The sequence below is a fragment of the Mercenaria mercenaria genome, chromosome 14, assembly GCF_021730395.1.
Source record: "Mercenaria mercenaria strain notata chromosome 14, MADL_Memer_1, whole genome shotgun sequence".
NCBI classification, from domain to species: domain Eukaryota; kingdom Metazoa; phylum Mollusca; class Bivalvia; order Venerida; family Veneridae; genus Mercenaria; species Mercenaria mercenaria.
The window spans coordinates 66,803,846-66,830,825 of NC_069374.1; the positions used below are offsets into that span (position 1 = coordinate 66,803,846).

Below are 26,980 nucleotides of genomic sequence, written 5' to 3' on the forward strand. Positions count from 1 at the left end.
CTGATTGGTTTACAAATTTCTCACACACAGAGCGTGTTGGAAATTTTTCCAAAACATGTTGTCTTATCGAGTGTAAAATACATTTCGATGGAGGATAGAAAAGACTAAAAGTCCATGGCTGCGAACAATAATTATGGAATACATCTGGTTGCAGGAGGGTGAGCCATTATTTTAAGTTATTTGCTCGTGTAAAATATGTTTTTGTGCGTTCTAGTTATTTTCGGCAGTGGCAGACTGCCCAGAATGTGTATTTTTTTGTTATTATTGTACACACATGTATATTCGGGTGAACGTAAAACGAAACACGGAAGGCTGCCACACGGAAGAATATTATCCACATTATTACAAATGTAATTACAAAGTCCTTAATTTGATTGTTGCAAGGTGGCATTGTCGAAGGAGAGGTGGTCACATCCCACTGTCTGATGAAATTCATAATGATACCCAAATCATTGGCAAATGACATTAATTACATCTGTACGTGAGTCGTGACATGCTGTTTACAACTATAAATTTGTGGACTAGATTGTATATATATATATATATATATATATATATATATATATATGCATTTGGCATCATTTGAGGATAATAGTCTATTCTTAAAAACGCACTTGGGGAAAGAGGCTGTTATTTCATTGGAAGTGTCTAGGGGTACGGATCCATACCTCTAGAATCTGATTCTAGAGGTACGGATCCATACCTCTAGACAAACCTGTTAGGTGTTTTCTAGGGGTACGGACCTCCTTTTTCTAGAGATTTAGGGTTATTTATATCTTAAATTTTGTTGAAAATGAAATAACAAGTAAGACTTAACCAGTCTTCACTTAAAACTTGGATCTAATTGGTTTACAGATACCAGCGTTCACCCGATTGTTTACCATCTCTTTCAAAACCTAAATAACCGTGGAATTCCAAATGAATACACTGTTCCGTGCCGATTAGTTTTGTTCTCAAATAAACTGTTGATAACAGCGAGATCAATGAATGAATCTATCTCTTAAATGAATTCTATTTGAAATTTAGCAAAAAAATAAAATAAATTAGGCATAATAATATGCACCTATTTATTTTGTTATTTAACAAGGTATAATGATAATCTGCACGGAACTGATTGTTTAATAATCAATTAAGCGACATTAAGTAGAAGAAACGGTTTGTGAAAACGTCTCTTGTACCTCGATCGTAACGGCTACCAAATGTGTGAAAAACATAAATACACTAAGGGTTAATTAGAAATTAAAAAAAAAGTTTTATCCCAACATATATAACATTATTTTGTTTAATCTTTATATCTTTTTTCTGCCAGTTCGAATCCTCGTGATTTATTTGGTGTTCCTCGGTTATTTACGTTCCGAAAGAAAATGTAACAAATCAGATGATTATTGTTAATCTGTAAACCATTTAGATCCAAGTTTAAGTTGAATTTTGATGTGAAATGTAAATGACCCTTAATCTCTAGAAAAACGGAGGTCCGTACCCCTAGAAAACCCCTAACAGGCTTGTCTAGAGGTACGGATCTGTACCGCTAGAATCAGATTCTAGAGTTACGGATCCGTACCCCTAGACAGTGCCTATTTCATTAACATTAGCCCCGACACATTGGTCGGGAGGGCTAAGACGCTTTCATACGGAGGTGAAGGCCCCAGGTTTGATTCCTGGCTACTCCCATTGCGGTGAGACCTTGGGCAAGGCACTTTATCATAATTGCACCAGTCGACCAGCTGTAAATGGGTACCAGCAAATTGCTTTTAACTTTTAGGAAGTGTCTAGCCATCCGGTATACTGTAACTGGACGCCTAACCTGCGTTCTAGTCGTCCGGTAATTGATTTCCTAATGAATAAGACATGATATTATATAGCTTTAATGTTATTTACTTGAGATATCGATACTTATCTGTAAACAAAAGTTTGTGTAAATACATAAAATAAACATTTACGATAAATCACTGCATTATTCAGCTATTAACATGGAAGTTTGCCGATCTCAATAATGGCGAAATCGACGTGACGTCACTTATTAAAATCTGTTCATCTTGAGGCTTTTATAGGATTGGAATTTTTAAATTTTAATAACTTTTTCACTGGATTTTCAAAATTAAAACAGTTTTGAAGAACTTTCAATTTTCATATTTTAGAATTCAAATATTTTTTAATGAATTACTGTTTTATATGACATCTAATTTCAAATGCGGCAGCGTGATGTTCAAAACTTTAAGAAAAACAGTAGTTAAGCGTTCATAATTAATCCATTTTAATTTGAAATAATCATAGTCTAAATTAATTAATGCATTACCTTTTTTAGCTCACCTGAGCACGAAGTGCTCAAAGGTGAGCTTTAGTGATCACCCTGTGTCCGGCGTCCGTCGTCGTCCGTCGTCCGTCCGTCCGTCCGTCCGTCGTCAACAATTTGACTGTTAACACTCTAGAGGTCACATTTTTGACCCAATCTTAATGAAACTTGGTCAGAATGTTACCCTCAATAAAATCTTGGACGAGTTCGATATTGGGTCATCTGGGATCAAAAACTAGGTCATCAGGTCAAATCAAAGGAAAAGCTTGTTAACACTCTAGAGGTCACATTTTTGGCCCAATCTTAATGAAACTTGGTCAGAATGTTACCCTCAATAAAATCTTGGACGAGTTCGATATTGGATCATCTGGGATCAAAAACTAGGTCATCAGGTCAGATCAAAGGAAAAGCTTGTTAACACTCTAGAGGTCACATTTTTGGCCCAATCTTAATGAAACTTGGTCAGAATGTTACCCTCAATAAAATCTTGGACGAGTTCGATATTGGGTCATCTGGGGTCAAAAACTAGGTCATAAGGTCAAATCAACGGAAAAGCTTGTTAACACTCTAGAGGTCACAATTTTGGCCCAATCTTAATGAAACTTGGTCAGGATGTTACCCTCAATAAAATTTTGGACGAGTTGGATATTGGGTCATCTGGGGTCAAAAACTAGGTCACCAGGTCAAATCAAAGGAAAAGCTTGTTAACACTCTAGAGGTCACATTTTTGGCCCAGTCTTAATGAAACTTGGTCAGAATGTTACCCTTAATAAAATCTTGGACGAGTTCGATATTTGGTTATCTGGGTTCATAAACTAGGTCACCAGGTCAAATCAAAGGAAAAGCTTGTTAACACTGTAGAAGCCGCATTTATGACTGTATCTTCATGAAACTTGGTCAGATTGTTAATATTGATGATCTTAAAGTCCAGTTTGAATCTGGGTCATGTAGGATAAAAAACTAGGTCACCAAGCCAAATCAAATGAAAAGCTAGTTTACACTGTAGAGGCCACATTTATGACCATATCTTAATGAAACTTGGTCAAAATGTTAATCTTGATGATCTATAGCTCAATTTCAAATCTGGGTTAGGTGGGGTCAAAAACTAGGTCACTAGGTCATATCAAAGGAAAAGCTTGTTAACACTCTAGAGGCCACATTTATGACTATATCTTCATGAAACTTAGTCAGAATGTTAAACTTGATGATCTTTAGGACAAATTTGAATCTGCGTCATGTCGGGTCAAAAACTAGGTCACCAGGTCAAATCAAAGGAAAAGCTAATTAACACTGTAGAGGCCACATTTATGACCATATCTTAATGAAACTTGGTCAGAATGTTAATCTTGATGATCTTTAGGTCAAGTTTAAATCTGGGTCAGATGGAGTCAAAAACTAGGTCACTAGGTCATATCAAAGGAAAAGCTTGTTAACACTCTAGAGGCCACATTTATGACTGTATCTTCATGAAACTTAGTCAGAATGTTATACTTGATGGTCTTTAGGTCAAGTTCGAATCTGGGTCATGTCGGGTCAAAAACTAGGTCACGGGGGTCAAATAAAAGGAATAGCTAGTTAACACTTTAGAGGCCACATTTATGACCATATCTTAATGAAACTTGGTCAGAATGTTAATCTTGATGATCTATAGGTCAAGTTTAAATCTGGGTCAGGTGTGTTAAAAAACTAGGTCACTAGGTCAAATCAAAGGAAAAGCTTGTTAACACTCTAGAGGCCACATTTATGACTGTATCTTCTTGAAACTTAATCAGAATGTTAATCTTGGTGATCTTTAGGTCAAGTTTAAATCTGGGTCATGTGGGGGCAAAAACTAGGTCACCTGGTCAAATCAAAGGAAAAGCTAGTTAACACTTTAGAGGCTACATTTATGACCATATCTTAATGAAACTTGGTCAGAATGTTGATCTTGATGATCTTTAGGTCAATAGGTCAGGTGAGCGATACAGGGCCTTCATGGCCCTCTTGTTTAAGCTTTCCATTCTTCAAAAAATATATATAAATTTGTGTTTTAAAAATTAAAGTTTAGACCGTTAGAAAAAACATCACTTTTCAGCTCACCTGTCACAAAGTGACAAGGTGAGCTTTTGTGATCGCGCGGTGTCCGTCGTCCGTGCGTGCGTCCGTCCGTAAACTTTTGCTTGTGACCACTCTAGAGGTCACATTTTTCATGGGAACTTTATGAAAATTGGTCAGAATGTTCATCTTGATGATATCTAGGTCAAGTTCCAAACTGGGTCACGTACCGTCAAAAACTAGGTCAGTAGGTCTAAAAATAGAAAAACCTTGTGACCTCTCTAGAGGCCATATATTTCACAAGATCTTCATGAAAATTGCTCAGAATGTTCACCTTGATGATATCTAGGTCAAGTTTGAAACTGGGTCACGTGCCCTAAAAAACTAGGTCAGTAGGTCTAAAAATAGAAAAACCTTGTGACCTCTCTAGAGGCCATATATTTCACAAGATCTTCATGAAAATTGGTCAGAACATTCACCTTGATGATATCTAGGTCAAGTTCGAAACTTGATCACGTGCCATCAAAAACTAGGTCAGTAGGTCTAAAAATAGAAAAACCTTGTGACCTCTCTAGAGGCCATATTTTTCATGGGATCTTCATGAAAATTGATCAGAACATTCACCATGATGATATCTAGATCAAGTTTGAAACTGGGTCACGTGCCGTCAAAAACTAGGTCAGTAGGTCAAATAATAGAAAAACCTTGTGACCTCTCTAAAGGCCATATTTTTCATGGGATCTGTATGAAAGTTGGTCTGAATGTTCATCTTGATGATATCTAGGACAAGTTTGAAGCTGGGTCACATCCGGTCAAGAACTAGGTCAGTAGGTCTAAAAATAGAAAAAGTTTGTGACCTCTCTAGAGGCCATATATTTCATGAGATCTTCATGAAAATTGGTCAGAATGTTCACCTTGATGATATCTAGGTCAAGTTCGAAAGTGGGTCATGTGCCTTCAAAAACTTGGTCAGTAGGTCAAATAATAGAAAAACCTTGTGACCTCTCTAGAGGCCATATTTTTCTTGGGATCTGTATGAAAGTTGGTCTGAATGTTCGTCTTGATGATATCTAGGTCAAGTTCGAAAGTGGGTCACGTGCCCTAAAAAACTAGGTCAGTAGGTCAGATAATGGAAAAACTTTGTGACCTCTCTAAAGGCCATATTTTTCATGGGATCTGTATGAAAATTGGTCAGAGTGTTCATCTTGATGATATCTAGGTCAAGTTCGAAACAGGGTCATGTGCGGTCAAAAACTAGGTCAGTAGGTCTAAAAATAGAAAAACCTTGTGACCCCTCTAGAGGCCATACTTGTGAATGGATCTCCATAAAAATTGGTCAGAATGTTCACCTTGATGATATCTAGATCAAGTTTGAAACTGGGTCATGTGCCTTAAAAAACTAGGTCAGTAGGTCAAATAATAAAAAAACCTTGTGACCTCTCTAGAGGCCATACTTTTCATGGGATCTGTATGAAAGTTGGTCTGAATGTTCATCTTGATGATATCTAGGTCAAATTTGAAACTGGGTCAACTGCGGTCAAAAACTAGGTCAGTAGGTCTAAAGTTATTAAAATCTTTTGACCTCTCTAGAGGCCATATTTTTCAAAGGATCTTCATGAAAATTGATCTGAATGTTCACCTTGATGATATCTAGGTCAGTTTCGAAACTGGGTCATGTGCGGTCAAAAACTAGGCCAGTAGGTATAAAGATAGAAAAACATTGTGACCTCTCTAGAGGCCATGTTTTTCATTAGATCTTCATGAAAATAGTGAGAATGTTCATCTTGATGATATCTAGATAAAGGTCAAAACAGGGTCACGTACCTTCGAAAACTAGGTCAATAGGTCAAATAATAGAAAAACCTTGTGACCTCTCTAGAGACCATATTTTTCAGTGGATCTTCATGAAAATTGGTCAGAATTTTTATCTTTATAATATCTAGGTCAGGTTCAAAACTGGGTCACATGAGCTGAAAAACTAGGTCACTATGTCAAATAATAGAAAAAACGACGTCATACTCAAAACTGGGTCATGTGGGAAGAGGTGAGCGATTCAGGACCATCATGGTCCTCTTGTTACAAAATAGCATATGGACGTTTGGCGATCAATGTTATATCATTTCTAAAAATAGAATATCAACGGATTTGTAAACAAACACGATCTCTTGCATTTAATCAACTGAAAAATCAGATAAGTACTGATATTTTAAGTAAATAACAATTAAAACTGTATAAAATCATTACTTATTCTTTAAGAAATCAATTACCGGATGACTAGAAAATCCCCAGAGGATTTGCTCGCCGTCCGGTTACCGGACGGCTAGACACTTCCTAACTTTTAACTGTTCATAAAATAGGGTCGCTCAAAAGCTCTACAGAGCTTATGTTTATTGTTTCACAAAGCGACGGTAAATAAGATTTACCTTAATCTTTACCTTCCAAGTAATGGTCTATGATTTAAGGACATTGTGATAACTTTTGACCCAGGCACTGGCCATTTAGAGAGATGGCACGGATGAGCCAAATGAGTAAGACTAGTATTTCAGTGATTTTCATTAGCCAAACCATTTTTTCATTATTTTGGGAATGGCAGACCTCTTGAAAGTTGTCAGTCTGACGGACATGACGGGAAAATTTGGATGCAGTCCGCCTTTTCTTAATTTGGATGCGGTCCGACTGACCGGCATTTGTCGTACCCCGAGAACCGCAACATCTCGGACAACAGACAACATGTCAAATGGCGTCTAAGAGAGTTGACGGATCATTTGACAAGAAATGGACTGAAAATCACACCTGGCTGCTCATATGTGTTGGAGAAAAGCAACATATGCGGTGCACTGACATTTTTTTTTCGGTCAGGCAAAGGTCTGGCCATTTTTTCCAACTCCTGAAGTCTGGAATGGCACCAACACCATGACACCTAAATTATTTCAAATTTTTAATCACTTTAATAAACACCCGATTTAGATCCTGGGGTGTAAACCAGGAGTATAAATAAGGCAATGATGGTAGACTTTGCAACATTGAGTGTGTAAAAGTCATAAGAATGTGACAGTGTAATTCATTCGGTAGAAATAGGTGGGATTTTTAAGACCAGTTTTTGAAAAATTGAGATCTGCTGTCTTACTAGCATCAGAGAGCCTCATAGTCGGAAACCATTCCAATAGCTTTTCCATGGCAGTTTATTATTATTAAAAGAATTGACTTTGTTTTCCTCTACTTTCAGGATTGGAGGCACTGTTGGTGCAGTTTTGACCTGTCCATTAGAAGTTGTAAAGACCAGACTGCAATCATCAGTTGCAACATTCGAACCTGTGTGTTTAAAAAGTGTTAGTTCAAATATCAATCTCCTCTCAAAAAGCAATATAAACTTTAGTGCCTTTTCAAATAGTGCACATACAACTAGTTGCCAAGCTACACATGGGACAATAGCTGCCGAGAGGGCTCTGCAGCTTGCTCACAGTAGATCTGTCGGACTATATTACTGTCTCAGGTAAAGTAACTTCTTATCTTAAAATAGTGGGGGTGAGTGAAATATTAGCAGACTCAGATGGATTGAGTTTATCCATTGGAGGTTATGAAATGTGCAACACCCTTTACCCGTAGCACCTGCTTAAGTTGAATTCTATCTGTCATAGTAAAATTGAATGCTCTTCGTGATTCCTAAGGACAATGCTGAATCCGATTCCAATGGAGACTATCCGGCTGCCACATGGCACTTAGGCTACTGTTACTTGTTGGATAATTGACAAGATCTGAGAAGATCATTTTGGAAGTAATAAAAGTTGAAGTATAGAACACAACCAAGAGGTAAATGAAAAATGGAACACCCCTTGCGCCTCGCTGGCACTGGCGCTGAAGTAGAATTCTGTTGTACAAAATATTTCATTCAGTACATGTACTTGATATTTAATGATAATATTGACATTTATATATCTCTATTTGCAGGTATATTATACAGAATGAAGGGCCAGCAGCCCTGTTTAAGGGTCTTGGACCAAACCTAGTTGGTGTTGCTCCATCAAGGTGAGTTATCACATATATAGGCTGATGTGCCAAGTAGAATACGTGTGGGATATGACATATTCAATTGATCTAAATGTGAAGGGGACCTCCATGGTCGAATGGTTAAGGTTGCTGACTTCAAATCACTTGCCCCTCATTGAGCCTCACTCGGGGTGTTGAATTCTTCATGTGAGGAAGCCAGCCAGCCGGCTTACGGAAGGTCGGTGGTTCTACCCAGGTGCCCTCGTGATGAAATAATACATGGAGGTGCACATGGGGTTTTCCTCCACCATCAACGCTGAAAAGTTGCCATATGGCCTATAATTGTATTGGTGCAATGTTAAACCCAACAAAATAAATTAAATGTGAAATCCCAGTATCATTTATTAAGTTGATAATTTGATTTATAGATATTCTCTAATGTAAACTATTAAATATATTCATTGAAAAGGGATATCATATTGATAACATCTGACTATTATTTTGAGACAAGTGTTTTATGGCCTGGTGCACAGTAAAGTGCCCAATTGGGTTAGCATCTAAGTCAAAAAATAAAGTTTTTACTTTGCCTTGAAAAATACCTTTTTTCTACACTTCAACATGTTGTGCACAAGGATCAGTACCCAAATAGATAACTTTTTGGGATTTTTTTTCAAAAAAGTGGATTTAAGTTGCCATGTCGGGTTGGGGACGGACATTACACCTTCATTTAAATTAGATTCCTACTGTAAATGTTTTATACAAAACCAGTTCTTTTATGTGTATTTTCTAATAGTTTGAGGTCACAGATCAAGAAAATATAAGCCTTAACCCTTTGCTTTTCCATTTTTAAAAAATAATAGCTAATTTCTTTGAAATTACGATTATTTTCTGTTAATCGTAAAATTCACTTTAATATAAAATTTGGAAAATTGAACATTTACAGCAGGAAAACACCTTTAAAGCAATTAATTAATACAAACAACAAAGTAGAAACATAAATACTCTTATTTATATTACATTTAAGCAGAAAATATCATAAATAAATAGTGCCGGAAACGGGGGACGGACATTACATAAAATGACTGGTTCAGCTTTTATAACTACTTTGGAACATAAATTACTCTGAAATTCAAATTTCTTAACTAAGGGAACATTTGTGTCATTTCAATAGGTAATATGTCTATAAATATAGTAAATGGTTTTACTAAATGATAAAGGAAATTCATTTCAGACATTCATTTAAATAGCAGTTAAAAAGTGAGCGAGATTGAAGTATTTCATTTTTACTAATTTGCCAAAAAAATTCTAATAGTATTAAGCAGTATTTGTCAAAATCTGCTTTATAATCAATTCTTCACTGCATATTATCATAATATGCAAGTACTGTTCTGTTTCAAAGAAAAAAACATACATGCAGTACAAGCATTCCCATAAAACTAATCCATATCTAACAACCTTCCAGTAGAATACAAGCATATTAAATGTAGATGACCATAACATTACTGTATCAGTTTAGCTTTCTATCAGTGCTGTGTTAATGGTACAAAATGAAATAATGATAACATAATAATGTTCTGTCTATGATTGAAAAAATATAACACTTCAACAATTTTTTTTTTTTGTATACTTGTACCAGTATTTTATTTTTCACGGTTTAATTTAATATATGCTTTTTTTTTAAAGGGGGAAGTCTTTGGCAAAAAAGGCAAAATATATCCTAGGGGTTTTAATTTTATACAATACACTGGATTATAACACTTATATCAAAGAGTGTTGTTTTAGGTAAAGATTCCATAATGATCAATTAAGATCCAGTTTAGGGTTTTATGGTCCCTTGTATATTGGCACCCTGTTGAGAAAGTGTAATTTTGTGATCTTCTTTGGCCACCTGTGTTTTATGGCATGTTGTTGCCATCTCAATAGGTCACTAATTAATTATGTTGTTTTAATTAAGGAATGACTATGATGCATCTTATGACCTTTTATTGTGTAGATGAAAACATAAGAGAAAATATAAAAGATAAGAAATATACAGTAGGGCACTAGGGGAGGGGGATCAAGTGTTTATGGTAGCATTTCAAAAAGTTTTTGTAATTACTAAGGGACAAAAGAGGGGCATAGTTTTCTGGATATGATGTTAAAACCTATAAATTACAACACTATAAATTTCAAGAAGACAGAAGACTAAAACTCTACTTACTTTTTTCAGCATGTAGTTTTAGTACAAAAATGTAATGTCCGTCCCCCAACACTTTAAATGTGCTTGTAGATAATGTTTTGCAAAGTTTTACTTTATATATATACTCATTAGTATTTTTTCATGTTTTTGCATGAGTTCTTTATATGAAAGTAAAATTCATGTATGAAACTGATTCATTTTGCTGAAAATTTCAACAAATTTTGACATTTCTTTTACACACACTGTTTTTAAGAAAAAATGTCACAAAATAATGTATTTTACTGATTTTAAATGCATTTTTTTAAAATTTCTGTTCTTATTGGTAAATCAGAAATAAAACAAATTGAATTTGATAGAAAATAATAATATATATACAACATTCAAAATCAATGATAAGTGGGGACGGACATTACGGGGACGGACATTACAGATAACTTTTACACTTTTGTCAATATCTAAAAAACTGCTTGATGGATTTCAACAATTTTTGAAAATGTTACTCATGTCATCATATGTAATAAAAATGTGCTGCAAATTTCTAGTTTTATAACAATTAATGAAGTTTATGGCAGGGGGACGGACATTACGGATTTTTTGTCACAAACTAACTTTTGATGAGATATTCGGCTATATTTATTTATAGACTTGATGTACCGAAATGATACTTTGACTATTTCAACTTACATATTTTTCAAACTTTTCAAGGCCATCTCACATGTTCTAGCACCAAAAGATACTACTTTTTTCTTCACTTTTTTAAGTATAGCATTTTCAGATTTCTAGGGCGTTACATCCATACAACTTTGGTTCAAACCATGATTCTCAGAACAAGAATTAAAGAAGAACATGATGTTATATATCAAATGAAAGCAAAGATATTTTTCTTTCACAAAATTTAATAGTGAAAATGTAAAAAAGAACAGAATTTCTGTGAGACAGCTTACAAAAATGATGAAATTTTAGATGCTAACCCGTTACATGCAAAAATGGCTAATTTTTGCCTACTTAAACTTGTCGCACTACTTTATTTCTAAATTTTCATGATAAATGTTCACCTCCACATCTACATCTGTATCATACCTTACTTATAAACTTTATTTCATAGTTCTATCATGCATTGTTTGAAAGATGGGGCTATGTACATGATTTTTTGCTGAATTGGGCACTTTACTGTGCACCAGGCCTTATTGTTGAATAAATTCATATAAACTATCTTTATGCCTTACATAAGCTGAAATGTTTAAAAACGTTAATGAGATATGGACTATTTCTGATTTTTGGATCAGAGTCAAATTGCTGAATACCATTCCATGGTATGGCATAGGTCACAAGTTTGTCAACAGTGGAACATTTTGAGCTAAAAATAGATGGTCTGTAGTTTCTAGAAAATGTACGAATATATAGATGGAAAATTTGATTTATGTGCAGACATGTTAGAAAATAATGTGTTTAATTTTATTTTTTATTTGTTCAAGACATTAGTGTAATTTATATCTATAAAGTAATTATATTGCCGACTTGATCATAATGCCTTAAGGTCATACCATTAAAACAGTTTACAAACTGAAAGCGCTAAAACTAGGTCAAACTAAAGATCGGTCAAATGTGGCGAGTGTTACTTCAGATTGACCAGTCGATAACCTCAGGGAATATATCATTTTGTATTTATAATGCTATCAAATAACTGCATTTTTTAACTGTGTCGAGTTACAAATGCTTTTCAGTTTTGAATGGAAAAATTAGTAAAAACAACTACTAGCAGCAGTTTCCTTAATATAATCGGTCAGTCACTAAGTTTCAAAGCCTTCTTAAAAAATATAGCAGTAATTGAATTTTTATTTTTTATTGCTGCATGATCTAGAGGTTAGTGCCTTTAGAGTGACTTCTTAAAAGAGGGCAAACTACAAAAAATAACAGTGAAGCGGGATGAAATTATATATTGAAAAGTAAGATCCCCCCTAGAAATACAACCTGTAAAGCTGTTTCTGACAAAAGCTCCACATTGTCATGTATTTCTAAGACATTTAGTGGGTCTCAATGCCAAATGGTTAAAGGTTCTATTAAAGGACCATTTGCAACCTCATCTTTGTCAGTGCTTTCATTAATTATTAAGATAGAGAGGTTGTTAAGTAGACTGTATGGGTCTATCCATTTAGAACTTTGCTTGCTGTTGGAAAAGAAGTTGGTAGCTGGCTTCAGACCACTATAGAAGTTAAAGTCGGGTCCAACCACTGTTCTTTTGATTCAATCTCTGCACGGTTTATGTGATTCTATTTATTCAGAAATAGCCAAAATTGGGTAATGATTTATGAGAGAAAAAGTTGGGTATAGGTACATGTTTTACACAATTATTATATATGCAATATTTCTTTTCAGAGCCATCTATTTCTTCTGTTATGCAAACTCTAAAAAGTACCTGAACACAGTTTTAAACCCTGACACCCCTCTGGTTCATATTGGTGCTGCCGTCACTGCAGGTAATGAGCTGCTTTTTTTTTTTTTGATGCATACCTTGAGTTGCATTCTTTTTGTTTGCTCCAATGATTTTATGCTACATTGATAATCGTTATATTTACATGAAAAAATGTGTATAAACAGGTTTATTGATCCACCCATCAGTTATTCGGAAGTCACTATTGCATGCAGTTACATGAAAATCAGATTGAAAACTTTCATCTGACAGTAGTTCTGGTGATGGTAGGCATTTTGATTAAATATTTATTTTCTGTTTATTTCATATTTGGCTTGTTGGAAACACTTACTGAACCTTAATATTTTGAGGTTAAGAAACATTTTTAAAGTTTGAAAATTTTTTAGTTAAGTTTTGCTAAAAATGTCATAATGTAACTCACGACCTTCCCAAAGTACATACTGAAGGAAAAATTCTCTGCACATTAAATAACCAGTCTATTTTAATAATCTGATTGATTTACCTATAATCAATGCATGGAAAATAAACCTGTTGATAAATTGAACAAAATCATTTTGTGTTCTTTTGTATACACGTGATACAAATCTTAAGTTACTATCTGGCAAGCATTCAATAAACTAGTTTTATCTGGTCACTTGACAAAGAATTTAGGTCGGTTTTCCATTCATGAAAATAAATATTGCGTTTTAAAGTTTACAAAACAATAAATCGTCATATACTTATTTGTACATTTATCACACTCATTGGTAGTGCCTAACTGTTTTAGAGAGAGAGATAAAAAGAAGGCTGTGGAACGAAGTATATTATTATAAAGGAGCTTTTCATTGAGTATCATTGGAAAATATTGGCAAATATTTCATGATTCAATGCATGTCACTTGGAAATTGCATAATGAAGGACTTTCTGAAATTTAATATATAAATATTATTAAATGTTTGCGAATTTAGGTTAATGTTTTTGTTATGATTGGAAAACCAAAATGAAATGATTTGTCAATTGAAATACTTTCAGTAATTACCTTATTATAAAAATTGGTATATTTATAAAACCAAAGTAAAAAAGTTTGGTATTTTCAGGGTATTATCTGTCAAATTTGATCATTTATTACGCAGTATAAAATGTGCTGTTCATTAAAAAAAGTATATACTTTTCCTGTCCAATTAAAAAATGAAGCTATTCTAACTGCCTTGTAATAATGCCACATTCACAGATTTTGAGTAATAAAGAATAAAAAACTGGTTCATGGTACTATATCAAGATTACTATAATTGATTTTAGTTGATAATTAATGGAAGAACAGAAAGAAAAATCCTACATGGCTACTTGGTTTTGGCCAGTTTCACTGTTCATATATATAGAAAATAGAAATACCCATATAATCTGGGTGAAGCAAATAATTTTCCAATTTTTGTTTGAATATCTTGTCTTGAATTGATTGTTTAGTATTGTAAATTGGACAGAAAAAGTTGTTGCTATTCTGTTGAGAAATTGATCGTCCGGTTGGACATTTTTTGTTGACAACCGCGTGTTGGAATGTTTTTGCTTCAACTGAACATTTTTTCAGATGTAAGGACGATAGATCACATGACAGGCCCCAGTTGCCGCTTGAAATAGTCTAGGCGGAAAATTGTTACGATTAAACAATATATACTCCGACCTAGGTCTGCTAAGACCGCCATTTCGTGGCAATTTGGTTAAGGTAACGTCAAGGAATTTCTTGGCAACAATTTACGACATCACTATTTATAACTTTTGTGACATCATTGAAATATCTCTTCTGCCTTTATAAATGTTTCAAGTGTTTTAAGTTGTAATACTAACAATATCGAAATTTTTGATTTTGTTCAGTTTATTACAGGTTCATGCCTTGATCAAATCCTAAACAATAACCCTGTCTCTGCATTGTTGTATGGTTCTTAAGGCGTTGAATATTTATAGGTTATTAGCTTTGGATGGGGAAATATGCACATGCTTTGCAGCGAACAGATTGTGCGACTTTAGCACAATTTTCTTCAGCTAAAGAACAAGCTGTATTTCCCAATGCAAAGATAATAACCTTTTTATTTGAAAGATGTTAATACATGACAGAGCTGGGCCAGGAGGTGATAATCGGCCCGGTATTCATAATGGCCTGATAATCAGCCCGGAAAATGAATAATGGATTATGAATACCGGGCCGATTATCACCTCCCGGTCCGGCTCTGGCGTGTATCAAAGTTTTTAATACATATATTTGGTTGAATTACTCAAGGGGAGTAATTACAACTCCTGACGCTAGTTTTCAGTGGCTAAATAGTTTGGGGGTACTTTTGTCTCAAAATCTGTGTTTAGTCGTACCCGGAAGCAATATAGGGTCAATATGGGGAAAATATAAGTGAGTGCACTAAACTTATTCTTGCACTTTTAGACAAATTACAGACTTTCTTGGCGGTAAGGAGGCAGCAAATTTGTATTTATGTACTTATCAAACTCATCAAATTGTTCACCATTCTAAAAATATGGAACAACACATAATTTGATTCTCTGCGGTAGATCTATGTTTATGAAAAGCAGCCATAACATTTTCATTGAGAAGAAACCTGCAACTTCATCAAATTTTGAAACACTGTTGAAACTCGGAATTCTAGCTCCAATGTGAATATGTGCATGACCTATTTTATTCATAAAAAGCAAGCATTGTAATTCTATGATTAGCAACAGTTTAACCAGACCATTATGACATCCAATAACTTTTCCAACATTCGCTCGGCCGCCATGTTGAAAGCGCACTGACGATGATGACGTTTAATGTAGCCATTGGTTTCACGCGCACATGTTCACAGCACGGATTATAATTATGAGTTTTCGGCCCAGGCAGATAAGTCATAATCAGTGCTTGAAAGCAATAACCTGCTGAAAACACATCCATTTTTGTTACTTAACCATATAGTATATATAGTAACATATTTATTAATACATAAGTATCTACACGTATAAATGTAATGTAAATATTATGAACTTGTTCAGTAGCCTGAATAAGATTGACAATACTGAACTAAATAATAGAATTAATGCAACGACACACGTAAGATGACGTCACGCACCCGATGTGAAATTCAGATGTCAGTGTATGGAAAAATTTTGTTTACCATGGTTTGCACAGGTCCTTGAAAGTCCTTGAATTTGATCCTAAGTCCTTCAGAAGTCCTTGATTTTTTTCTTCCAAAAATCCCCTGAAAAAGTACTTGAATTTTGAAAAAAAAAAAGGTAGAAAAGTCCTTAAATTTTGCTAAAAACGGGGGTGCAATTGTATTGTAGGGGAAAAATACAAAAAATAAATAATAAATAAGTCAAAACGAGCGAAAAAAACAGTGTAAAATAAAAATACATGCACACCCACGGAGGGAACGCTAGTTGAACACCGTTTCGCTACGGAAGTAAGATACGGAATAGCGATTTTCACAACGTTAAAATATTATGCGCAAGGTCATTGTAGCGTGACTTATCAACAACAACAATGAGTGGCCCAAAAAATAAATGTAGTTTCGCCAATAAATGGCTTACACAGGATGATTATTCATCGTGGTTAAAGGAGTTTAAGTCAGACAAGCATAAGTGTATGTGATAAACTCATTGATGTCGGAACTATGGGAGAAAGTGCATTGAAATCACACGCGAAAACAAGAAGTGAAGTCCCTTGAGGACGAATTGAAAACTAGTCTTGAGAGCTTGAAAGACTTATAAGAAACATGTACTAAGTATGTATACAGGCAAATATAGCTCATAAAAGGTAATCCCATTGAAGATCTCATAAAGGTTAAGATATGCTATTGTAGCTTATGGAAAATAAAACTGTTCTGTAACTTTTCTTCTGTCATAATGCCTTATGAAGAGCCTAAATGGTTTTGTAATTTAAGATTTAAAGCGATTAAAATAGTCCTTGAAAATCCATAAAAAGTCCTTGAAAAGTCCTTGAATTTTTTTTGTCAAGTCCTGTATGAACGATGTTTACGGTACCATTGTAACTTAATGTGGAATAGAAACGAGTATGTAATAATGAAATATGTGTCCATTAATGTATGTTTAGAAATGTTAAATGCTGCATCAGCTTCCATTTATAACTATAATAAATTATGTTGTTAAACATTGTTTACTTGAAGTACAAAATTTAACTATGTTACAAAGTTATTCATTAGCAGAAAGTTTGCACTAGAGCGTTACCGCTTGTTTTCATACCTGACGCAACCACAAAAATGTTAAAATTTGTACTGTGCATAGCTGAACATTTCACTTCAAGATGAGGGCTATTAGAAATTTAACTAGCTGAAGTGTTGATTTTGCCCTGAAAGATGATTTTGAGACAGTAAGACATACTTGGCATAAGGCCTGACACACATTATAATAAAAGCATTAATAATCATACCTAGACCATGTGATATCAAGAGATATGTCCTTGACTCATTTATGTTAAGATCACCAAGAAAACCATTTAGTTGGTAGCTGATAGAGGATTTCTTATGCGGCATGTAAATAAAGCAGATATTTGCAGAGGTCTATTTTATTTAGGGTTGATATTATGGTTTGCTATTATAGTGTGAATTCATTTAAACTCTTTGACAGCCAAGGTAGCTGTATGAATGAAATACATGATGATTATTCTTATCTTCAACAAATTGCTATAGTTTAATAATTGAATCTGCATTAGCGACCACCTGTATTAATAAGCCACTTGACTGAAGCAGCCAGTCAGCTAACATGTGATACTAACTTTGTTCTGATTTCAACTTGTCTAAGCAGCCACCTGTGTGCAGCAGCCAGATAGTATTGCTGCATTTGATGATTTTGACTGTATACAATTTGTTAAACATTTCTCGCCTAGAATGATAAAAAAACAACAAGGTAATTAACATACAAGTGTATATAATACTTAAGTATTTGATCTGGGACCTATATTTAAATTTAATGAGTACAGTTAATCCATAAATGAAAAGAAGTATTCAAATAAGATGATAACCAAATTAAGAACCATACAACCCTGTATACAGAAAGTATAAAAAATCAAACTCTGATTTGATATGGGAATATTTACTGTCTTTTCAAGTCTATACTTCATTGATGTCAGTACATATATACATGTGTGTATTTCTTTAATTCATTGACAAAAGATTAATTATATATATAACCTTTTAAGGGTCGCAGGAAAAATTTCCGTAACTTTACATCAGCTTAGAATAAATAAGGGCAAATGGAATAAAATGTATTTCTGTTTGATAAATAAGGACAGAATAAAAATTCAAAACTTTCTGATTTCAGGAGTGACGGCTTGTACAGCGACCAATCCAATATGGCTGATAAAGACACGGTTACAATTGGACCAGAAGTAAGTTTTGGAAGTTTCTAAATTAAAGCACAAATACATGTTGAGGGACTCAAACTCGGGAGTCCTTGATTTGTAGTTTCAGTCTCTTGAATTTTCATGGATTAAAAATCACGCAACAGACATGATTTCTAAATGCCACAGATATGAAGCCAATCTTGATCTCCCATATCTGATTGGCTGCTTTCAAAACCAATCTCTAAATTGACCAATGACAAGGCTAAATGATATGAGACTGGTCTTCAGATTTGATTAAACCCTTGCGAATCCAGTGTTTGCAATGTCTAACCTTTTAGTTGGTACTATTTATTTTAGCTCTATTGTGATGAAAGCTTTTAAGCTTGTTTGAACCACTCTTGAGTCAGCTTCCTGGAAAAACCAGTACTGGTGTCATATGAGAGTGAGAAGTCATGGTCCTGACCCAATGGGGCTCGAACCCACAACCCCTGGGTTGACCCTCCAACACCTTAACCACTAGACCACCGCTCCCCTTGTGATGTTTGATACATGTATTAAGAAAAAATGTTTCTCTAAAGTGAGTCACTTTCTAAAATCTGTGGGATAAATTGTATGGATAGTTATATTACTGTTTTCCCCAAAACCTATCATGCGAATAGTCAAACACTTATTTTCATATTTAAAATTAATAAGTTAAAATATTTAGGAAGTCAAATTAAACAGATACATCAGAGATAAAAGTGCAGGTGAATTAGTTTGTGTTATGCATAGATAATTATGGCAAAGTGTATTTTCTTAAGTTAAAGAGAAAGGTGGCGCCACTAGTGTTGTTGATTAAGAATCTAACCTTTGATTATATGTATCACACAAAGGAGTTGTTTACACAGAAAAATATGTTTAGGTACTTTAGTATTGAGGGTAAAAAGGTCGGAAACTTCTAGTCCATTACACCTTATGTAAATATAGCACACTGCTCTAGCTGTAAACAGTTGGATCTATAATATCTAAGAGTACTTTACTCTTTGGTGTGGAAAGCTTTTTATGTCAGTGTCACTTACCGAGGTGATAGAAAATACTGTTTTGACTTTTTCCCTTGTATTTAAACTCTTTCTTTTTACAACAAAACATACACTCATACATAATTTGATTACATGCAAGATTTTAAAAGGAGAAAAATTTGCAAATACATGTAAAGTGCAGCCTGTCTGGAATAAAAACTACATGAAAGAAAATAGGAAGACTTAGAGTCTGTTGTTGTTCTTTAGTTTATTGACCTAGAATTTCATCTAAATATGAAAGAACTGCCATTGTAAGGCAGAGATGTTGGGAGGTGTGTGAAAGGGTTTGTAATGCACTTGCATAATGAAGGGCTGGAAAAGATAGAATTCATTGTACTGTAAAATCATTAATGTAAGTTGGGAAATTATTTTCATGGATTTTGCCATTGCCTCATCTGCACAAACAAATAGAATTTCCTTTTCTTTCATCCTCAGATGTTAAATCAATGAGTTTGTATCCCCTCAAAACAGCCGTTTCAAAATGGCCACTTTGGACAAAAGCAGTCTTGAGATGTTTTCACAGTATTTCACTAGACAGTAGACCTAAAAAAAAAATTATGTTAAAGCCAGAAAGATAATGTTCTTCGTTCAAAATTAAACAGGGGGCTCCATTGCCAAGTGGTTAAGGTCGCTGCACGGAGGGGCACCTGGGGTCTTCCTTTACTTGTGTCATTGCGACTGTTAAACCCAACAACGACAAAAAATTAAACAGGATGTTAAAGTAAAAATTATGAGCCTTTTTGGACTTTTCGGAATGTAGACACAGAAAATAATCAAAAGCAATGATTAGACAAAATATTTTTAAACATTTTCATGTACGTTTGTCAGAGTTTGTCAGACATTGAAATCTTGACTTTTATAGGTGATAAATGTATTAAAGTTCATTATAGTTGACCTAGACTCACCTTTTTTCTGTCATTTTGCATACCTATGTTGGATCTTATCTGGTAATGGCCTAGATCAAAATTTAGTTGATAATATATATGTATCAAATTTGTAGGTTTCTTAGTACTTGTACAAAAATAGCTTCGGTTTAGATGAAACGGTCAAGTTTGGGGAACAAATAGAGAATATGGTTAAATCTTGGTGGAGTTGATAACATTAGGAGTTTATTGCACTGCGAAGGTTTACTCACAAGGACTCCTGCTAATCTTAAATGTATAATAATGACCAATCAGAGAGCTGTAATTTCAAGTACATGTTGTTTCCCACTTTGAGTAAAAAGGGCATTTTACAATGAACACATAATGACTTTAGAAGCATTCATCACGGTTATTATTCCATAAGGAGTGGGGCAGGGGTTACTTAAGGTTACCCTTGTCTGTCCATCCTTCCATCCGTCTCAATTCGTGACATTCATATTTCAAAAAGTATTTGACCCAGAGTCATCAAACCTCACAGGATTGTTATTCAGCACGGGAAGCTGTCAACTAGGTGTTTTCATTTGGATCTCACACGGTCAGACCAGAGTTATGGCCAATTATGGCCCTTGACTTAGTCAAAAGTATGCATATAAAGGGCCTAACATTGAGTCATAAAACCGTGTACAGTGACATGATAGGGGGGCACCTGTATCCTATGGACACACATCTAGTTTGTCCAGTAACATCCAAGGTAGTCTGTCAGCTAAAACTGAATGTCTTTATGTTAACTGGGTATGTAGAAATCAGCAAATTATCAAATACACAAATTTTGAAATTAAATATATTAAATTTGAAAGAAACCTTTCCAATGGTCAGCTGTGAATGATTGAGATCATTTTTATTTCTGTGTATTTGTAGCAACCACATACGGTATGTAGATTTGTCACAGACTGTGAGACATATGTGACCTGAAATAAGAATGACCTTAGACGAGTGATTCATGTTCCGTCAATAAACAACATCTGAGTAATGCAGGGCACTGTAACAACAGTGTGGATTAGACAACGTAATTTATGCATGAATTACTTCTTCTGGCAGACAGAATATACTATATAGTAGATATATTACCTGTTCACATGATTATTTTACATTGGACTACTGGTATAGTTATATGTAATACCAGGTAACCTGTTCACGAGAGGATATAATGATAGAATTTTAGACTAAAGTGCATTCTCGAAGTGAGAATTAATAGGCCTAGTAAATGGATTTATCAATGTTTCTGTCTGTATTGCTCAGAATTTTTGAGAAGATTACTTCATACTTTCCTCCAGGAAGGTGTTTTGTAGTTGGCTGTCTCACAAGTTTGCCAGTTTACAAGACAGTTACTATTTCTGTAGATATACCTGTTCCAAAACCTGTGGAATATTAGTAATATTATTACAACAAGGATTGTTTTTGCTGTAACCTTGTAATACTCTACATCATCTATGGCTCACTTCCAAGTCTGAATTAAACTAACATTATGCAGATCAAGTCATACAAGTCGTATGCATGATACATGAGCTTATATGTAATTAAGAATTTTTAGTGTATGTATTATGTCCTACTTTACATGTTTTTGTTTGAAATGACATAAGAAGATGTCAGACTCGTGATAGGAAGATGTCACTTTGACAATAAAAATATTTTAGAAACTTTCAAGGTTTTCTTTCTGACGCAGTTTGAAACCATACAAATGATGTAATTTCCAGCTGCGTCGCCTTAGATACCTTACAGTGGCAGCATCAGGAAAACTATCGATTGTTACATTCTTGTTTATAAATTTAATATCACACCAAATGATAGGTCTTATGGCAACTTTCCAGCTTTTCATGGAGGAGGAAAACACAAGGTACTCCTCTAAGCTTTAAATCAGGCATTGGTGAGCATTTGGATAGAACCACTGGGCTTCCACAAGCAAACTGAATGGCTTCCTCACATAAAAGAATTCTGCGCCCAAGCAGTTGGTTAAAAATCACACACCGTAACCACTTGTGAAAGGAGAGACCAACTTCCGCTCTTTGTAGAAAAGATCACAACTTATTTTGTGAACTTTAGCATTAGGTATTAAAAGGGAAATAATTGTTAGATTATTGTTTATCAGATAAGTCGTTGTGACAGATCTAAACATCAAACGTAGACGGTAGATGTATTTATCAGGGCTCCAGAATACTTCTGTTGCACCTTCCACAAAATTCCAGAATCACCAAAATCATCATTATTTAAAAGATTATATCTGTGGAGAGACTGTCGATTTTTATGTCGGGTTAAGCTAAAAAGAACTGGTTGAAAAAAAAAACCAGTTATCGGCTTTGTAAATTACCTTGCATGAAAATATGTCCGGTCAGTATGGTAAATGGGCAACAGGGTGTTACAAACCCCATATATTCTGCAGAGGGTCACTAGCATCTGCCGGTACATCTACATGATACTCCCAATAGTCAATAACTGACTATGACTGGGAGGAGACTGTCTGGGGGACACTTTGTAAAACCCAATAATTACTAATGTAGTGGTTTCTGGAATTGCCTCTTGTTTGAAATTAATAACTTTCTTGCTGGAGGTATTCTTTAATGCAGAAATTGTAAAGCAGCATATACTTTTTTATCATTTCAGGAAAAACAACAGTCTTACAACCAGGCAGTGCATTAAACAAATATATGCTAAAGATGGTTTACCCGGGTTTTATAGGGGTATCACAGCGTCTTATGTCGGAGTGACAGAAACTGTTATTCATTTTGTGATATATGAGTCGGTGAAAGCTCAGCTTCTAGATTTGAGTAATCATTCCACAGATGAAAGATCCTACACTGATTTCCTGAGGTTCATGTTGGCTGGGGCCTGCTCAAAAACCTTCGCTACATGCATAGCATATCCACATGGTATGGAGAATTTTTTTTTTATTTTTCTGCTATTTCATCAATTTTAGTTCATACTTGCTCAATCTTTTGTGTATTCTTACTTGACCATTGACCTTATCTGAATATTATAAGGCAATGGAGTCCACTGCCAAGGAACAACTGGCACTGATTTCTTAAGAGATGTAGTTTGTATTATTGACTGCAGTGAAATTTTAGACTTGCCTGGCACAAGATATTATGTTATATTTAGATCTTGGCTAATATGCAGTACTCAAATATTAGAAGCAAAAAATTGAAGTATACTGAACCTGTTTAAAACGTAACTGTTACAGTCAATGATAAATTGGATTTGCTATATGAGGTCATTCATGATGAAAATCCCTTCCTTATTAACTCTGTCCAAAAAAAAAAAAAATTGCCTTTTGAAGATATTGACATGGGTAATGTAAACAGGGACATGCATTTTTAAAGCGGTTCAGTGTACGAAGAAATTGCATGAATGAATTAAATAGCTTTTTAGCGAGTGACACATGACTGTATAAATGGAACAGAATCTCGATGGTTGAGCGCAATACTGCCTTATCTCTTATTAAACAAAGAAAGAGTTACAGCAGTATTGAGATGTATCTGCTTCAGGTTTTAGTGCTCTCAGTCATGAAATTTTGATTTGGTTTTGAGATGAAGAGACAGTTTCCAAAAGATCGCATTTCTGTGGATGATTCTTAAAGATCTTTGAATGTTTTCTGTCACACCTTGAACACACCGGTAATGTTTCTCTTTTCTTCCTTTACAGAGGTTGTTCGAACACGTCTGCGTGAGGAAGGGAACAAATATCGATCATTCTTCCAGACGTTACTGCTGGTTGGTAAAGAGGAAGGATATCGTGGACTTTATCGTGGCCTTCCCACACAGCTTGTCAGACAAATTCCAAATACTGCCACAATGATGGCAACTTACGAGCTAGTAGTCTACCTGTACGAGTGTTGGAAACGAGACAGTGCAACTTGAATTTTGTTAGGTTTCGTGAAATGTTTTCCAGTACATTGAAGAGATATGATTTCTGGTTCACTTGAAAAGTGCTTTAACCAGTGAAATCTCTGACAAAGTTTGAAAAATCTATTGGTGCTTAGTCCTATTTCTACTCAAATGTTGCCATGCCAACTGGTAGCTAGAGAAGGGCATTATGGGTACAGAAGGATGGAACTTGTCAAAATAGAACATCTAGTTGGGGATTGGTTACAAATGATATTCTGTTGGTTCAAAGAACAACATGACATAACTGAAACACAATCAATCTTGAATAGTGGATATACAAAATAGCTGATACATACTGCCATATTGCCATATTTAGACACTGTTCATATTTAGTACTTAACTATGTAGTGAAAACAAATCTTATGTGTAAAGAAAATAGAACAATTTTATGATCAGCCCTTGATGCGTTACGAAATATATCTCCAGTGCAGAAAGAATGCATTTTCAATATTGATTTCTGTGATATATAGAATTAAAGTAATTAACTTTATGTATATATTGTTTTTGGTAGTGTCATTTGAAAGTTGCGTTTACTGTTGGTGTTGAATAACGTGCTTGCTGTAAGCCATGAACTGTATAGAGAAAATTAAACATGTAGGCTTTCTAAGGACGATTATGATGTACTTTTTTAATTCTTTCTACTCTACTGGAAAAAAAAGCATTATGTTAAAAAGCAAAAAGAAAATTCATATTTTTTTTTACCTTTTTGCTTCTACTTTATTACTTCAAAGAACTTAATTTGATCATGTATACAGTTAGATTTTTTAGCTCATTTTTATTACTGAAGAATATGCATAATAATGTGTTTTTTACGTTTGTGTAGTTTGGAATTTTCAATTTCATCGAATGAAACTTGACAAGTATTATTTGTAGGTTTGTGATAAGATTTGGTTAGTTATTTTCCCCCCTAGACATTGTAATCTTTGTTTGAAGTAGGAAATTGGAGTGATAATATAAATCAGATCTCATACATATTGTCACCAATTGTTCAAGGCATATCACTGATGCTAAAAAAAACAACTCCTTTGGGTGTTAATTTCTTCATGTGAGGAAGCCATTTGGCTGGCTTATGGAAGGTCTGTGGTTCTACTCAGGTGCACACCTGTGATGAAATAATGCACCCAGGTGAACATGGGGTCTTCTTCCAACAAAAGCTGGAAAGTTGCCATATGAACTACAATTGGGTCTGTGTGATGTTAAACCAAACGAAAACAATGGAAAAAAGCCAAGTCTTGCGCATGACTGTTTCATATTGTGTTGCTGTGAGTTACTATTGGAATTTTGTAAATTTGTTTCTTAGAAAGTGCACTGTAGGCTTACTGATATTAAAATAGTTTTCATAAGGGCACACCAGCTAAACTTGATAAATGTGCCTTGTAATGAATGGGTACATGTAAAGATATTGATCTAGTCTCCAGTTGGCCAAAATATATGGTGTAAGGGAGGTAAATCATTTTGGATAAATTAAAAGTTAGAGGTTTCCCTTTAGTCATGTCAGCAGTAAACATGCACTGTATATAGTTGTAGATAAAAAATCTTTTGTATATAAATGATCAGTCACTTCTCGTTTCTTGAAGCCATTGAAATGTATTGAACCCCAAGATTGTATGCATGGATTTCATATGTTACCTAAAGCCAGTGTTTTAAGATGATCTAGGCATTTTCAGTTGAGATTATGCCTGTATTAACCTTTATCCTGCTGGTGGTGAGTTATTCTGCCTTTGCGACCAGTGCAGATCAAGATCAGCCTGCACATCCATGCAGTCTAATGATGGTCTGCACTGTTTGCTGTTAAGTCAGTAAATTTTCAGTGGACACCCCTTTGAATAATAAATGGTTTTGCCCAAATTGAACAATGGACCAGTCCATTTTGGAAATATAGCAGAGTAGAGGTTAACAGTATACATGTCATTTTCTCAGACTATTAGTAAAGCTTGTTTCCGATGGTACTGTCATTTTTGAGTCCAGGATTTGATTAATTAGCCCAAATATATTTAGCAGACACCTGTAACAACTATAAGGGTCTGTCTGCACTGCATATAGAAACTCCTCTGTGAGATTAATATACTTTCAATTGTTACATCAATTTTTCACTTGTCACTGTTTAAGTTGGAATGAACTGTTTTCTGATTGGGGATTTTGTCTTGCATATCATCAAATAAGGAATAATTTGTAAGTACTTGTTTTATCTGTAGTATAATTAGAATTTGTATGGATATTTCTATTTTGATTTTAAAAACAGTTTGTGAAAAAACAGAATTAAGGTCTACATAGTTTAAAGTTTATTAATTTATCTGATTTTGATAAATTTTGTTTTACAGAAATACATGTCAGTATATAAATTAACACTTAACAGCAGTATTTTTAAGGGCTATTTTCGTATTTAAAAGTCAGTCAATTTACTTGTATTCATTAGTACCATTCTAGGTTATTATTCTGAGTGCGTTTCTGTGTAACAAATGATAATGTCCAAATGCATGCATTCTTGGTTTATAAAAAGCGGACTTTGGTCCCAGAAAAAATCGATGTTTAAAGAAAAAAATCAATAAAAGTTTGAAAACTTACATAGTTCTTATTTATCACTTGAAAAGAGATCTGCAGAAATGTTGACCAGAAACTGGACACAACTGAAAATTTTTTCCCTGTTTGTACAGTTACTCATGAATTGAAATTGAGTGGAAGTATTCTGTTATCCCCCGCCAATGAAATCGGGAGGGGGGTATTGAAATGGGGTTGTCTGTGTGTCTGTCCGCAGCCATTTCTCAGTAACTAGCAGGTAGAATTTCATAAAACTTGAAATAAACATGAACCAACATACTGCGATGATGCCCGTCAAGTTTTTAGCTCACCTGAGCACAAAGTGCTCAGGGTGAGGTATTGTGA

General features: G+C 34.5%; 1 protein-coding gene across 1 annotated transcript; it reads left to right on the top strand.

Annotated features, from left to right (window-relative positions):
• LOC123527783 (solute carrier family 25 member 36-like) lies at positions 1 to 26,661 on the top strand. The gene is made up of 7 exons (XM_045307447.2): positions 1 to 158; positions 7,554 to 7,820; positions 8,276 to 8,353; positions 12,870 to 12,970; positions 18,217 to 18,283; positions 22,818 to 23,083; positions 23,856 to 26,661. Exons 1-7 carry the CDS (start codon positions 115 to 117, stop codon positions 24,068 to 24,070), a joined length of 1,038 nt encoding a protein of 345 aa, XP_045163382.2. The 5' UTR covers positions 1 to 114; the 3' UTR covers positions 24,071 to 26,661.
• The last annotated feature ends 319 nt before the right edge of the window (positions 26,662 to 26,980 follow it).

Bases quoted from the DNA above. Each gene is read 5' to 3' on its own strand.
- LOC123527783 (XM_045307447.2), top strand. From the start codon at position 115: ATGGCTGCGAACAATAATTATGGAATACATCTGGTTGCAGGAGG. The intron at 7,821-8,275 runs GTAAAGTAACTT...CTCTATTTGCAG, and splicing joins GGACTATATTACTGTCTCAG to GTATATTATACAGAATGAAG. The intron at 23,084-23,855 runs GTATGGAGAATT...CTTCCTTTACAG, and splicing joins ATGCATAGCATATCCACATG to AGGTTGTTCGAACACGTCTG.